We start from the raw sequence: 15,905 nt of genomic DNA, 5'->3' as shown, positions 1-15,905 counted from the left end.
ACCTTTCCAAGCTTTGTATTATGTTATATAATTATAAAAAATGTGTTGTTTTATTATTCTAAGAGTTATTTATTTGCGAGTGCTCTCCACAAAACGTTCGCTCTTATTCTCCAACAATGCTGTTATTCCCCTCTCCTTGCATGAAATTCTGAACATTTAGCAACGAATACTCAGATTTTTACTATCGTTTGTTCCACATATGAGCGCTCCGTGTTTCATAGAATAGAGAAGAAAACCAAATGAGCATTTTGCACTCGTTTTCCCGAAGAATTGAAGCCAAATTATGACACAGAACTATAATTGTTACAAGACAGCATGGTTAATCAGATGACTATTTTCCAGTTATGTGGTGAGTGTTAGATTCTACATATTTTTGTAAAATTAGGTTTCAAATTAAATCGGCGATTTAGAAATATTTTTATTAAGACATCAATCATTCTTACTTATAAAAGAACAACTCATTCATATTATATTTAGATTATAATTAAAATTTAATTTTTAAACAGAATAATAATTATAACTTTAATGATGATCATAACAATGGACACTTTCACGATGAAAAAAAATCGTGCAATTTTATTTCACCATGAATATTAGTAATTTTTTATGCAGATATTAATTTTTAATTTTATAATAGAACCAAAATTATAATGATAATAAAAAAAATTGGAAACAAAAAAAATCTTGATATTTTTTCAATTAATAAGTGGTGACTGGTTCACAAAAACACGGTTTCCTTAGCTAGTTTGCTGAAAGGCATACATTACTAATTTTGGACCATCTGTAACAATTATTCTTTGATCCAAGTGTAAATCGAATGAGTCCATAAATTTAAAACAAATCCAATTAATCTTAAAATTTTACTATCTTTCTTTATAATAGAAATTTAATTTATTACTATTAAAAATAGTTGAAATCATTTAACTATCTAAAAATTAATTTTTAATTATAATTTTATAAATGAATGAACAGTCTATTATGGATTGAATAAAAAGAAGCTCGTATTTTAAATAAAGTCCAAAGATATTTTTAAAAAATCTCAAATTTCCTCTAGAATAAAAATTTAAAACAATCTCGAACTATAACTAAATGTTTATTAACTCCTTCAAATATTAAAAAAGACAAAATGTTCTAGATTTTTTAAACATTTCTATTAATAAAACTTTCCACCGGAAGTATTTCTTGAAAATGGTATTCTATGAACCCAGATAAAAAAGGCAAGGCCGAAACAAAAATAAGCTAACTAAAGCAAGAAAACTACAAGCATTTCTTCAATTCAAAAATTAAATTACAACTATCTAGCTTTTAGTGCGCAAACATTTTGGATTATTTTAAAAATTCCTTCTCAATAAAACGAAACGAAGTAGATGGATTAAAGTGACTAGTCGCACTGGAACTTCAAACTAGCGGCTGGAAAGCATTTAGTGACTTCAAGAACAAGTTATTTTACTCTTTTCCACTTTAATTAGGGGAATTATAACAAACTAATCATAAATTCAAATAAAATATGATTGATAAATTTATGTTCATATGATTGATATTTAAGAACTGCGAACCAACAAGCTAATAAATATATTGTGTTGAAGTCGGAATTCGTTTGTCAACGTACTTAGTAAGAATGTTAGTTTCATAATTAAAATAATCATTAACTCAATTATTTCTTCACCCTCGGATATTTAAAATTAATTTTGCAATAATTACGTATTATTGCCTGCTCTCTCATGCCTGACATTCATGGATTCAGTGATTACTATGACTCAACGATTGGCAACATCGCTCGCTTTCAGATTTGTTTTTGTGTTTACTAGGAGCGGCGTTAACGAACTTCTTTTTTTTACATTGTTTAAAATAACGGTTTCGTAATGTAATACAGTTTCTTTTTAAAGTTATCGCCCTCCATTTTTATAATACATCTAACACTTCAAAGCCTTAAATTGCATCATACAGTAAGTACTTCACTGGGACCTTTGACCTCTAAGAATTCTGATTTCACATCTAAGGATAACGATTGTTCGGAGAAATTCTTCGTAAGTGTTTGAATTTTGTTCCAAAGTACTCTTCAGTGGCGAACGAAAATAACTAATTATGGAGGCCTTGATTCCTGTAATGAACAAATTGCACGATGTTTTCAATACCGTTGGAACAGATACTATCCAACTCCCTCAGATTGTTGTTGTAGGAGCTCAGAGTTCGGGTAAAAGTTCTGTTCTAGAAAGCTTGGTTGGCCGGGATTTTCTTCCTAGAGGAGCAGGTATTGTAACCCGGCGACCATTAGTTTTACAACTTGTTTACACACCTAAGGATGATACTTCGTATCGTTCGGCAGAGGAGGGTACTCTCAATCTTGAAGAATGGGGTAAATTTTTGCACACGAAATCGAAGGTTTATTCTGATTTTAATGAAATCCGCAAAGAAATTGAAGCCGAAACTGATAGGATGAGTGGTTCAAACAAAGGAATTTGTCCTGAGCCCATAAATTTGAAGATATATTCCCCTCATGTTGTTAACCTTACTTTAGTAGATTTGCCCGGAATAACCAAAGTTCCTGTTGGGGACCAGCCAGAGGATATTGAGATTCAAATACGTCAGTTAATTCTTCAACATATAAGCAATCCCAATGCTATCATATTAGCAGTAACTCCTGCCAATACAGATTTCGCTACTTCTGAAGCTTTGAAGATGGCCAGAGAAGTTGACCCTGATGGACGAAGAACTCTGGCTGTAGTTACTAAACTGGACCTCATGGATGCTGGTACTGATGCCGTAGATGTCTTATGTGGTCGAGTTATACCTGTGAAGCTTGGTATAATTGGTGTTGTCAATCGATCTCAGCAAGACATAAATAACAGGAAAAGCATTGAAGAAGCTGCTAAAGATGAATTCTCATTTTTACAAAGGAAGTATCCAACTTTAGCAAACAGAAATGGAACTGCTTTTCTTGCAAAAACTTTGAATCGACTCCTGATGCATCACATAAGAGATTGCTTGCCTGATTTAAAGACGAGAGTGAATGTAATGATATCTCAGTTTCAGTCTATGCTGCATTCTTATGGAGAAGCTGTGGATGATCAAGGGCAAACTTTATTGCAGATAATTACAAAATTTGCATCTGCTTATTGCTCTACAGTAGAAGGCACTGCTCGCAATATTGAAACAGCAGAATTATGTGGTGGTGCAAGAATTTGTTATATTTTCCATGAAACATTTGGTCGCACATTAAATAGTATTCATCCTCTTGGGGGATTGACAACACTGGACATCCTGACTGCAATTCGAAATGCTACAGGTACTCGACCAGCTCTGTTTGTCCCAGAAGTTTCTTTTGAGCTATTGGTTAAACGTCAGATCCGACGTTTAGAAGATCCTAGTCTGAGGTGTGTAGAATTGGTACATGAAGAAATGCAACGTATCATTCAGCATTGTGGCACAGAAGTTCAACAAGAGATTATTCGTTTTCCAAAATTGCATGAAAAGATTGTTGATGTAGTTACTCATCTACTCCGCAGAAGATTGCCAGCTACAAATTCCATGGTGGAGAATCTTGTGGCTATTGAATTGGCTTATATTAATACAAAGCATCCTGACTTTCACCATGATGCTGCTTTAGTGGATACTTTAACTAAGCATAATGAAGAAAAAACTGTCAATATAACTAAAATGGTGGAAAATAATAAAACCTTTAATAATCCATCATTAATGTTCCAGAACCAGAGTGATGGTCCGAAAATAGATAATATTTCAACATCGAAAAAATTTGCCCAGTATTCAGAATCGACAACCTTGCGTTCCTCAAGCAAGTTGAGTGGTAGCGATTCCAACTTGCTGCAAGGTTCTTTAACAAAGCAGATTCCACCTGCTTCAGGAAACTGGATGGAATCATCACCAACTTTCCCCGGCAAAGAAACTAAGCCAGCAGCAAATGAAAAGTCGAATTTTGGACCTATGAATCCAGCTGCTACTTATAGTCCTGTGAAGGCTGTAAATTTGTTGCCCGAGATACCTAACAGCACCCCTCGACAACTGTCTACTAAAGAGAAGAAGGATTGTGAAGTTATTGAACGTTTAATCCATTCTTATTTTATGATTGTTCGTAAAAACATTCAAGATGCTGTGCCTAAAGCCATTATGCATTTTCTTGTAAATTTTGTGAGGGATAATCTCCAAAGTGAACTTGTAACTCATCTTTATAAGCATGAAAATTTCACTACCCTTTTGCAGGAATCGGAACACATAGCTGTTCGCAGGCAAGAAGCTGCCGAGATGTTGAAGGCCCTTCAAAAAGCTAATCAAATAATAAGTGAAATTAGAGAAACACATATGTGGTAAATAAAGCAATTTTAGGCTAATTATTTCAGTTGTAGCGTTGCAAAGTTTGTTAATTTTTTTTACACTTGGGTTCTAGTTGTAATGAGTAAGAACGCCACATTTTTTTTTTGTGTGTGTGAATATTAGTTGTACATTCCTTTGTTAAACCTAACAATATTTAGCTCTCTTGAGAACACTTCAGTACAATATATTAAAGAATGAAAATAAATTGTTTTATATCAAAGATGAAAAAGTAAGCCATTTGCTATTGGAAAGGACTGGGTAAAATACCCATAGGTAATAAACTTATCACGTTTCTAGTTCACATGAAAATTAGAAATCTCTTAATTGTTAGTATTGTTTATTTTTAGATAAATAATTTGTGATATTGGTCTTTGCATGAATTTTTGTTTACTTTATAGGTTATTCTTATTTATATTAAGGTCTTTCATTTTCCCATAATTAAGATGCCAGGTTCAACTTCTATATCGAATTGTCCTTAAAATGTATTTATTATAAGAGATTAACTAATTCGTAAACATACTGTAAATTATGAATTTTAGCAAACATGGTTTGTTTTCTCATATTAAAACTTGCCAATGTTAAAAAAAAATATTTCGTAATTTTTCTATTATGAAATATTTAAGAAAGCAAGGCGAGTAAAATTATTGAGTTTTGAAGTTTTCATAATGCTTATAAATCCAATGTAGTTCATTTTGGAGAAAGAATATAGGAATTATTTTATTATAAAAACTTGAATTACTTTTGCATATTATCATAGATTTGTAAAGAATTTTTTCAGTTATAACAGGATAATGCTTGAATATGAGTAATATAAATTTTTACTGTAAATTGAAAAATATTTCTTAGCAAGTACTCCGTATTCGGATGCTTTATCTTTAAAAAAATGTATGGCATGAATTAATTTTTTTCATCAGATTGAAGGAATGTATGTATACTCGTTATTTATTTTACATGATGAGTAAACTTTTTTTACACTTTTATTACATAATATATTGATTCATAATATACATCATATAAAAATTTTGTTCTGGTAATGAAATGTTATATATTATTATGAGCCTGAATTTGTAAGTATTGACAACAATACTTGTAGATATAAATGTATTATGTCTAAATTATTAATTTGCATCTATTAGCAAACTATCTTTTTGCTATTGTTGTGAAACTGATATAAATATTTATATATTTGACTCCTTGACTATTTTATTAATATAACAGCTTTCTGAAAATAATTATATAAAGTATGTGAGAAAATCTATTTCTTTTGTCTGAATAAAGACTTAATTTATTGCATGAAATATATGTACATAGAAAAATCATACATAAATCTTCCTGTTTTCTATAAATCAACTTAGTTTATTTTTATTACTATTATGCATTATTATCTGTAAATATAATTTTTAATTAACCTTTTATTTAAAAAAAATTTTTGAAAGTTTGCATTTTTCAAAATTAAACATGAAAATTTATTTCCTTATTGAATGTTCCAGTACTTAGGGAATTGAGCCCCTTTTATTATATGTAAATTCACCTCCAATTTCACTATGTTTGTATTGTGGCTTGACATGAATACTGTAAAATGTTTATCTGTTGTCCATTCTAAATAAAATATGCACATGCTTTATAAAATTTTGAGTCTTTATTATTTTGATGGGATTTTAAACTAATAAGAGAGTTGCTTGAGAATTTTCATGAAGCAGTAAGATTGTTTTTTCTGTTTATTTTAACTAAGAGATTAATTTTTATTTATTTGTTTTGGTAAATTAAATTTACTTATTCAAAAATTCTATGAGGATAAAAGCTTATCTGCATGTATGAAACTATTAATATGAAAAAAATGAATTGATTTGCTTATGTCATACCCATGTTAAATTATATGATAATTTATAAATATATCATTCTCATATATGCAAAAATTATATGGTAATTGTTCACTTCCTTGACCGTATATTCCTAAAACCAAATTTTTACCAAAAAAAAAAAAAAAAATTACAATAAAACCAATTAGTGATCTATTTTGAGATGATTTTGCACCAGGAATATCTAATAATTATTTAGAAAAATAATTTATTGTAAATTTAGTTAAAATTAGAAATTTATTCAGATATATTTTCTTTACTTCAAATTCTTGTTGTGCAAGTTATCTTGTATATTTTAGCTTGCCTACTGCCTTTTCTCCTCTTTTTTTTTTTTTTTTTCTTTTTGCTGCCGTCAGTGCATAAGTTCAAATAACTAGTGTCTTCTTTATTTTCATTCAAATGCAATATCAGAATTTTATATAAATTTATTAATGATTTCGAAACTAAACCTAAATGAATCTCCTAAAATACAGGGTGTCCCAAAAAAATGTATACACATTTTAGCAGCTGATAACTAAGTTATTTCTTCTTTCTTTACTGACTGAACCCATTGAACCGAGTGATGGCAGACAGACTTGAATTTGAAGAAAGGAAATTTATTCTAAAATGCTACTGGAAGTATGAAAATGCAGTAGAAGTGCAAAGACAATTTAAGAGGGAGTTTAACAAAGAACCACCTACACGAGTTACCATCACTTGAATTAGAGATAAGTTTGAAGCTGATGGAACTGTTCAGGACGTCCATAAACCTGCAACAGTTGTTCAATTGAGGGCAACCATTGAACATGAATGTATGAATATCCCAAGGGAATTGTTCCATCCTGTGTTATTCCATCGCTTCGTGTTGTCAGCAGTGTCTGGAGCAGAACGGACATCAGTTTGAGAACATGCGATAACAAGACAATAGAATGATATTTGTAGAATCTTTTACATATTGAAAATTATTCGAATTATAATAAACCCCAAATTTACAATTATTTAAAGTGTGTATACATTTTTTTGGGACACCCTGTATTACTTATCTCCATTGACCTTGATATTGATTGTATTTTTTTTTAACATGCCATATATTTTTACATTAAAAATTTATCCTTGTATGTAAAAGCTATAATTTTAATATATAACTAATTAATAGTGTGTCATAAAATTGTATATGGAATTTAAAATATCATCAGTTTAGGAAAGCTATGTATTGGCTCGTGAATAATGATCTAAAAATCCATTTAAATTCTTCTAGTTTAATATTGTTTAATATAATTTATAGTCTAGTATAATAATCTTCTAGTTCTTGTGATTTTTTTTAAATGGAGTGGAGGTTTAATTGCCAGATTTATCTATAATTTTTTCATTATTACTTAACCATTTATAAATGTATTTAATACAAGTTAATACAATTATTTTACCATTTATATATGTATTAAATATTTACTTACAACTGATAATTTAAGGTATTGAAGTTTTTATCATAGGGAGTAAATTTGTCATCACCAGATAGAAAAATATTTTGAGAATTTTAATATTTACTTATAACTAACTGAAATGATTTAAGATCTATAATTTTAAAGCTTGTGATATATTCTTGGAATTATAAAATTGATATTTTTTATATCAAATTACCTGACAAACATTCTTATGATAAATGCAAGATTGTTTTTAAAATACTTTTTTTCTTTTAAGATAAAATACAGCTATCTTTTATGGTTTATGTTGAATTATACCATTTAAATAGAAATTTACTGTCCCAAAATATTTATTCTTGTGTACATTTTTTATATATCAAGCATTTAGTATATCAATCCCTAATATAAGAATTCAATCCAAAATAATATAATTCCCTATTTATCTTTCTACTGTATATCTAATGGTGATATTGAAAATACCATGATTGAGACATGCTTTATTCATCCAATATGTGGTAGAAGTCAGTTTATTAAAGAACTTAATATTGCAGATTTTAATTTCTGATGCTTTAAATTCTTGAGATAGATTTTGTTTCTGTGCTAGTAAAGATTATAATGACTGCTGTTCTGTCATAAACAGTATATTTATTTGCAACTGTTGATATATCGTTCAAATTCTGCTGAATTATTGCTAAATTAAAAGTTATTGAACATCACTGTATTAGCAAGTTTTCAAAGGTGCCTTATTATTTGTTTATGCTTCAAATATTAATTAGATTATTCAAAATTGATATTGAAATATGAAGGTCTACAAATTGTTATTTCATTTACTAAATTCTATATTGATTTTTCAGTATTGCCCTCTACTAAAACTGCAAGTTTTTAAAATGAAACTACAAAGTGCTCATATAATGTGTATAGTTTTTAATAATTAAGACTTGATAATGGTATGTGATAGAAAAAATATGTAAAAGTTATTAGAAATCTTGGTATACATTTTTTTTTTTTAATTTTTAGAAAAGGGACTAAAAAATTACTAATTTTTCAGTTTCATAGAAACAAAAAAAAAGTTTTTTTTTATTGAACTTTTTGAAAAAATTTTATTGACTGATTCGAATATGAAATTATTGTGTAAATGCTCATCCAGCTGGAAAATGCAATTTTCTTTCTCTTTTAGTGAAGCCACAGATTAGGAGTAATTTTTTCCAGAGGTAAGGGTTTTTTTTAATGCTTTTTTTTGCTGTACACATATACATATAAAATTATAAGGAACTTATAAAATTATAAGTAAAAAGAACTAAAGTTCCAAATGAATCATATGAGCACAATCTATTATTACATTTTAAATATGCACTGTTAAATTAATTAGCTGTGAATCAATCAAGATATTTAGAAATCAATATATATTAAAATATTTTTTTTTATCTAGTTTGCTTAACTAGCATCAATTCATGACATATCTGCTTGTACTTTCAATTAAAAATAGCTTTGAAACCGATTTTGATTTGAAATAAATATTATCCATTTTGTCTTATGCTGAGCTGATGACAACAAATAATTTTGTTAACACTAAGATGAATATGAATAACTGGAATATGAAATAACTGGTCTTTCATTTGCATTAGATTTTTATATTTTATTGCGTGTTTTGCAACCTTTTTAGTTTTGATAAATAAATATAAAATTTCTAAGTAGTTAAGTATGATGCTTTTTATAATAATATTCACCCAAACTTTAATATATAATTTTAAATTGCCAATCTCTGACACATCAATTATTTTTTGTTGTTAAAATATCATAAATGTATCATGATATCTGAGGAATCCAAATGAAGTTTTATTTTTAAAATTTAAACAATTTTGATTACATTTTCTTTCAAATGTTTTTTACTCCCTTCTAAGCACTTAATTAATAAGAATATTTAGTATAATTTAATTATATTTAGAAGTGTAAATATAATTAATTGTATAATAGAATAATAAATTCTGAAATTTTTTTTATCATTATTTTATGATTTCACTAAATTTTCAAAATTGGATGCTTGTTTCTTATACCAGTTAAAAATAAAAAGATTGTCTGGAACATATTTAGAATATTCGTGCAGATTTGCAATTTTTTAAAGTTTAATTTTGGTAATCAAGAAGATTTTTTTTAAATCGAGGAACTGGAAGTTTTAATAAGAAGAAAAAGAAACACTGTAATTGATATAAGCAGATATTGTTTCTCATTTTAGAAATGAATCAGTTTGTGGATTCTTATGATGTATTTGTATAAAATTGAGCCATTTGCCCTGACTCTTCTTGCACTGTCAGTGATTCAGAATAAAAAGGAAAGCTTGAAATTTCCTGTTGGTCAAGGCAATCTTGGTTTACTTGAGGTAGAAGTTAGATTTCATCCCAATATGTGAGAACATATTACCTTTTAAAGGAAACTGACCCACATTTTTGTTTTGTCTGGGATGAAGGGGGATCTTTAACAAGGAACAATTCATCTGCTGTCAGAGAACACATCTATTTACCAGTTTTTAACTAATGTTGAGTACAGAAGCCATAATATTTTTCCTGTGATTCATATTCCTCTGTATCCACGTCTTAACCTAGGTGGTGATAGGCACAATATAAAATTTAAAACTGTATACGTTTATTTAATTTAAAAAATCAAATGCATGTGCATGCATCAAATATTGTGCCATGAAAATTTGGAGTAATTTATAATAGCACAGCAGCTGATCATTGTCACTTGATTGTTTATTGTTAAATATATATCCCAACAACATCATTCGAATTAAATGCTTAGTTTTCAAGTAATCACTGCTGATTTAAAGGTTTGATTATATTGTTTGCAACAACTCTCATTCCTGGCTTTGGGCATTTTGCGACCCTAGGCAGTGCACATTATGAGGTCCTTCTTTTACTAAAATGGGCAATTTAGTTTCACTTTTTTAACATGCTAATGATTTATTTTGGGTTAATTTTTTTATTTTATTAACTTTGTGAATATGTATTTAGTATATAAAATTCAAATTTGCGTTTATTTTATTCAATGAACGATTGAAACGAACCTTTTTAAATAACAAAGTTAGTTTTATTTTATTTACACATCTTTTCTTATTACGAATTTCGAGAGAAAAACCAAAATAAGAAGTACTTTTTAAATTTATACTAATTACTGTTGCCACCAATCTTACTAAAACTTTGCTGTTTCTGAACAGTATTTTTTATTTATATATTAAGATTCCAAACTGCCCGACAGCCACGCTTCGACACAATATTATTGAAGTAAGTGTTGATATTATAAATATTTTAAGTATTAAATGAACATAGTGAACCTGACTAGTTATACTTGATAAAGTTTTCATATTTTTCAAATATTTTATCATGCATAGAATGTGTACTTTTTACAAACTTATTTTTTTATCAACGAGGAAAATAAAGATCTTAAAGGACCTATTAAATGGCTTCTTCTCAGCCTAGCGGCGGCCCTACGTAGTTGCCTAGTTGGAAATTCACCAATGATAAATTTACTTATATTTCTGGTCACAATTATAAGTGGGGGCGCTTTAATTTTGACCCTATCTTCGAATTTTTTAAATTTTAGTAAATATATATATATTGTTACGAAATTTCCGAGGTTCGTTTGGATAGTGGGAGTTGTATGGTGCAAAGAACGCACAGTAGAAAATAAAACAACGACGTTTATTTACACGGAGACACACAGGACAGCACAAAGACGACAACTATATACAGCACAGAAGACGATTATCTTCAGCCGAGACGTGCAGCATACAACAGATTCTACTGCAGACAGTAGCACACAGCTTAGTTCAGCACTAGCTTCACTCCTTCGCTGCTCCGCTTATTTCTGGGAGGCCAGTTCTTTAGCGTCGGTTCCGACTACGACTCAATTCTCCACTACTCGGCAGCGGCAGGACTGCTCCCTTTTATAGGCATCAGGAGGCGGGGCTAGAAGCCTCTCAACCAATCAGGAACGTTCGAGGCGTAACTCGGTTCCTACTGGACGGAACGGGAAAATTCTCGATGTTTCGGGTATAATCGATTTTGGCGCCAAAGTCGCCAAGCTCTGGGCCCTCTCATGGAACAAACTATGCTGGAAAGCCGCATCACAGATTCGTAACTATATATATATATATATATATATATATATATATATATATATATATATATATATATATATATATATAAGCCGTTTATTATGAAAATGGGGCAAGTCCATTTTTTGTTATTGCGAAATATTTAAAGGTTTGCGTTTCAATAAATCTAAAAATATTGGTAAGTATTAATAGATATATATATATTTTGTATTTTGTGGTACCAGATAATGTAGGTTTATAATCCAATAGTGTTTACAGTGCTGACTAAAAAAATGAGAGTTCATTTATAACTAAATGAACTTGCCTCACTTTCAAAATTAAAGAATTATTGCAATCATTCATTTAATTGGGAAATAATATTTCAGTTGCATCAGCCTTTTTTTAAGAATAAAAACTAAATACTATTCAAATTTTTATAAATATTTATTCATTTGATAAAAAGGGAAACAAAACCAAGAATATTCTAGTAGAAAATATAACATAACAACAAACCATTCAGTTTTATTAAAAATTTCAATGAAATTATATATTTCTGTTCATATGTAGGTATAATCAATTTGAATTTTATTCAAGATTTAACATTTTAAAAAATTTATGATGAGCGGGAGGTATATGTGGTAATGTATCCATCATATCCTTGTATTTTTCAGATGTAATAAATCTCCTTTTTCCTCTTATATAAAAGATAATTTTATATTTCTGAAATTACTTGGAATTATTTATCTTTCTCGTTGTGTTGACAAATGGGTAATTTTAAATTCAAAATATCGTTCTGTCGAAGTTTTGTTGAACATTTTGTATGGTGCATCACTTGTAAATCTGATCCAGCATATAGTTAATCCATTCACGGTTTCTCCATCGGTATTTTCCTTTCCTTTTAAAACCGCTTTTTCCAGAGGTTAGGTTGAAAATAAATTTCTATGTTTAATTTCATATACTAAAAATTGATTATGTTTTTGACAATTTTGTATTACTTTATAGTAATCCTGGGAAATATGCAAGGAACTGGTTTCTGGATTGAATAGTTACTGGATAGCTCCACTCAAAAATCACGATCGTTCGGTAGAAATGAATGTCCTAACAATAAAAATTCGTGATCAATGATATTCATTTCGTTATCACTGGACTGAATAATCGGTGATGGAAGTAAACATTATTATCGACACACAAAATTAAGATATACTTTTTATTATTTATAAAATACTGTACAACCACCGATTTTCAATATCAAAAATAGATAAATAGAAATAGTCTAGATTTCAGACATGATGCCAAACGGCCACATTTCCTTCACCATAGAGCAACCGGAGCTAAATTTTGTCGTAATATATTCGGTCAAATATATTACAACTATCTAAGATGGACTTGCACCACTTTCAAAATAAACAGATTTCCAATACTGTTAAGAGCTAAAACTTGCATCTACAAAATAGTTGAATCAAAATATTTTTTTACTATAAATTTTTTGCTGTTAAAAAGATCATACCAAGTTTTATCTATAACTGCCATTATCACCATTTTTTTTTTTTCAAAAATGGACTTGCCCTACTTTTAAAATAAACGGCTCATTTGTGCATCTCTGTTCAGACCTGAATCTAATTAGGCCCGCATCAGACATGCATCTAAATAGATCTGCATCCAGTTAGGCGTGCACCTAAATAGATATGCATCTAATTCTATCTCAATCAGGTCTGCATCTAATTTAGTCCGCATCAGAATGGCATCCATTACATTTGCATCTATTTAGACCTGAAAGTAACTGGATATATTTAGATCTGCATCTAATAAGGCCCCCATCAGATCTGCATCAAATTAGATCCGCTTCTAAATAGAACTGTATCTAATTAGGCCTGCACCAAATTAGACCTGCATCAGATCTGCATCTAATTAGATACATATCTAAACAGATATTCAACAAATCTGCATCAAATAATATCCATATCTATGTAGTTCTGCAGCAAGCCTGCATCTTATTAGCTCCGCATCAAAACAGAACTGCAACTAATTAGGCCTGCAGCAATTCTGCGTCTTATCAGGCCTGTATGAGGTCTGCATCTTATACGATCCATATCTAAATAGATCTGCATCATGTGTGCATCTAATTATTCCCGTGCCTAATCAGAACTGAATCAGGTCAGCATCTAATTAGATCCGCATCTAAATAGAACTGCATCTAGTTAGATCTGAATTCAGGTTTGCATCGGATTAGGCTCGAATCAGACCTGCATCTTATTAGATGTGCATCTAATTAGAACTGTATGTAACTAGGTCTATTTAGAGCCGCATCTAGTTAGGCCCGCATCTGATCTATCATCTAACTAGATCCGTATCTAAATAGAACAGTATCTAATTAGGCTCCAATTAGATCTACATCTAATTAGATCCATATAGAAATCTGCATCAAGTTTGCGTTTAATTAGATCTGAATCAGGCCTGCATCTTATTAGGCCAGCATCAGACCTGCATCTAATTAAGCGCGCATATGATCCGCATCTAAATAGAACTGCATCTTATTAGGCACGCATCAGAACTGATTCTACTTACATCTGCATCTATTTTGAGCTATATATAACTAGATATGTTAAGATCTGCATCTAATTAGATCCGCATTTAACAGAACTGCAACTAATTAGGCCTGCAGCTAATCTGCATCTTATTAGGTCTGTATGAAGCCTGCATCTAATATGATCCATATCTGAATAGATCTGTATCAGGTGTGCATCTAATTACGCCCTCTTGAGACCTGCATCTAATTAGGCCGGCCTCTAAATACATCTCCATCTAATTAGATCTGTATCAGGTCTACATCTAATTAGGCCTACATCAGCCCTGCATCTAATTAAAGACGCATGAGATCCGCCTCTTATTAGCCCCGCATCCAAATAGATCTGAATCTAATTATATCTGAATCAGGTCTCCATCTATTTAAGCCCGCATCAGACCGGCATCGAATTACATCTGCATCCACTTAGACCTGCATGTAACTACATATATTTAAGTCTACATCTAATAAGGCCCGCATCAGACTTGCATCTAAATAGAACTGAATCGAATTAGGCCTGCATCAAGTCTGCATCTAATTAGGGCTGCATCAAGTCTGCATCTAATTAGGGCTGCATCAAGTCTGCATCTAATTAGGGCTGCATCAAGTCTGCATCTAATTAGGGCTGCATCAAGTCTGCATCTAATTAGGGCTGCATCAAGTCTGCATCTAATTAGGGCTGCATCAAGTCTGCATCTAATTAGGACTGCATCAAATTTGCATCTAATTAGATCCATATGAGCCGTTTATTTTGAATGTGAAGCAAGTCCATTTTTGAAAGAAAATTTAGATAATGGTAGTATAGATAAAATTTGTTATGATGTTTTTATGCGTAAACAATTTAAAGTAAAAAAAATCAGATTCTAGTATTTTCTGATGGCAGTTTTAGATCGTGAAAGTATTGAAAATCTGTTTATTTTGAAAGTGGTGTAAGTCCATCTTAGATTTAAATTATTTTTGACCGAATATTACTGCAAAATTTAGCTCCGGTTGCTCTATGGTGAAGGAAATGTGACCGTTTGACATCATGTCTGAAATCTAGGGTGTTTCTATCTATCTATCTTTAATAATGAAAATCGGTGGTTGTACTGTGTTTCATAAATGATAAAAAGTATATCTTAATTTTGTGTTTCGATAATAATACAGTATCTTGTGTGCATCTCTGATCAGACCTGCATCTAATGAGGCCCGCATCAAATCTGCATCTAAATAGACCTGCATCTAATTAGATATGAATCAGGTCTGTATCTAATTAGTGCCGCATCAAACCTGGATCTGAAAAGAACTGCATGTAAACAGATGAAATTAAATCTGCAACTAATTAGGCTCTCTTCATATCTGCATCAAATTAGACACGCTTCTAAATAGAACTGCATCTAATTAGGCCTGCATGTAAATAGATCAAATTAGATCTGCAACTAATTAGGCTCTCTTCATATCTGCATCAAATTAGACACGCTTCTAAATAGAACTGCATCTAATTAGGCCTGCATGTAAATAGATCAAATTAGATCTGCAACTAATTAGGCTCTCTTCATATCTGTATCAAATTACACGCTTCTAAATAGAACTGCATCTAATTAGGCCTGCATGTAAATAGATCAAATTAGATCTGCAACTAATTAGGCTCTCTTCATATCTGCATCAAATTAGACACGCTTCTA

General features: G+C 30.3%; 1 protein-coding gene across 1 annotated transcript; it reads left to right on the top strand.

Annotated features, from left to right (window-relative positions):
• Positions 1 to 1,764: 1,764 nt before the first annotated feature.
• On the top strand, positions 1,765 to 5,963 carry LOC129969231 (dynamin-1-like protein). Its single transcript, XM_056083691.1, has one exon. It carries the CDS (start codon positions 2,086 to 2,088, stop codon positions 4,324 to 4,326), a length of 2,241 nt encoding a protein of 746 aa, XP_055939666.1. The 5' UTR covers positions 1,765 to 2,085; the 3' UTR covers positions 4,327 to 5,963.
• Positions 5,964 to 15,905: the final 9,942 nt, after the last annotated feature.

The sequence above is a fragment of the Argiope bruennichi genome, chromosome 5 (assembly GCF_947563725.1).
Source record: "Argiope bruennichi chromosome 5, qqArgBrue1.1, whole genome shotgun sequence".
Classification (NCBI taxonomy): Eukaryota; Metazoa; Arthropoda; class Arachnida; order Araneae; family Araneidae; genus Argiope; species Argiope bruennichi.
The sequence above is the reverse complement of the archived record's forward strand: the minus strand, read 5'-3'. Positions and strand labels throughout refer to the sequence as shown.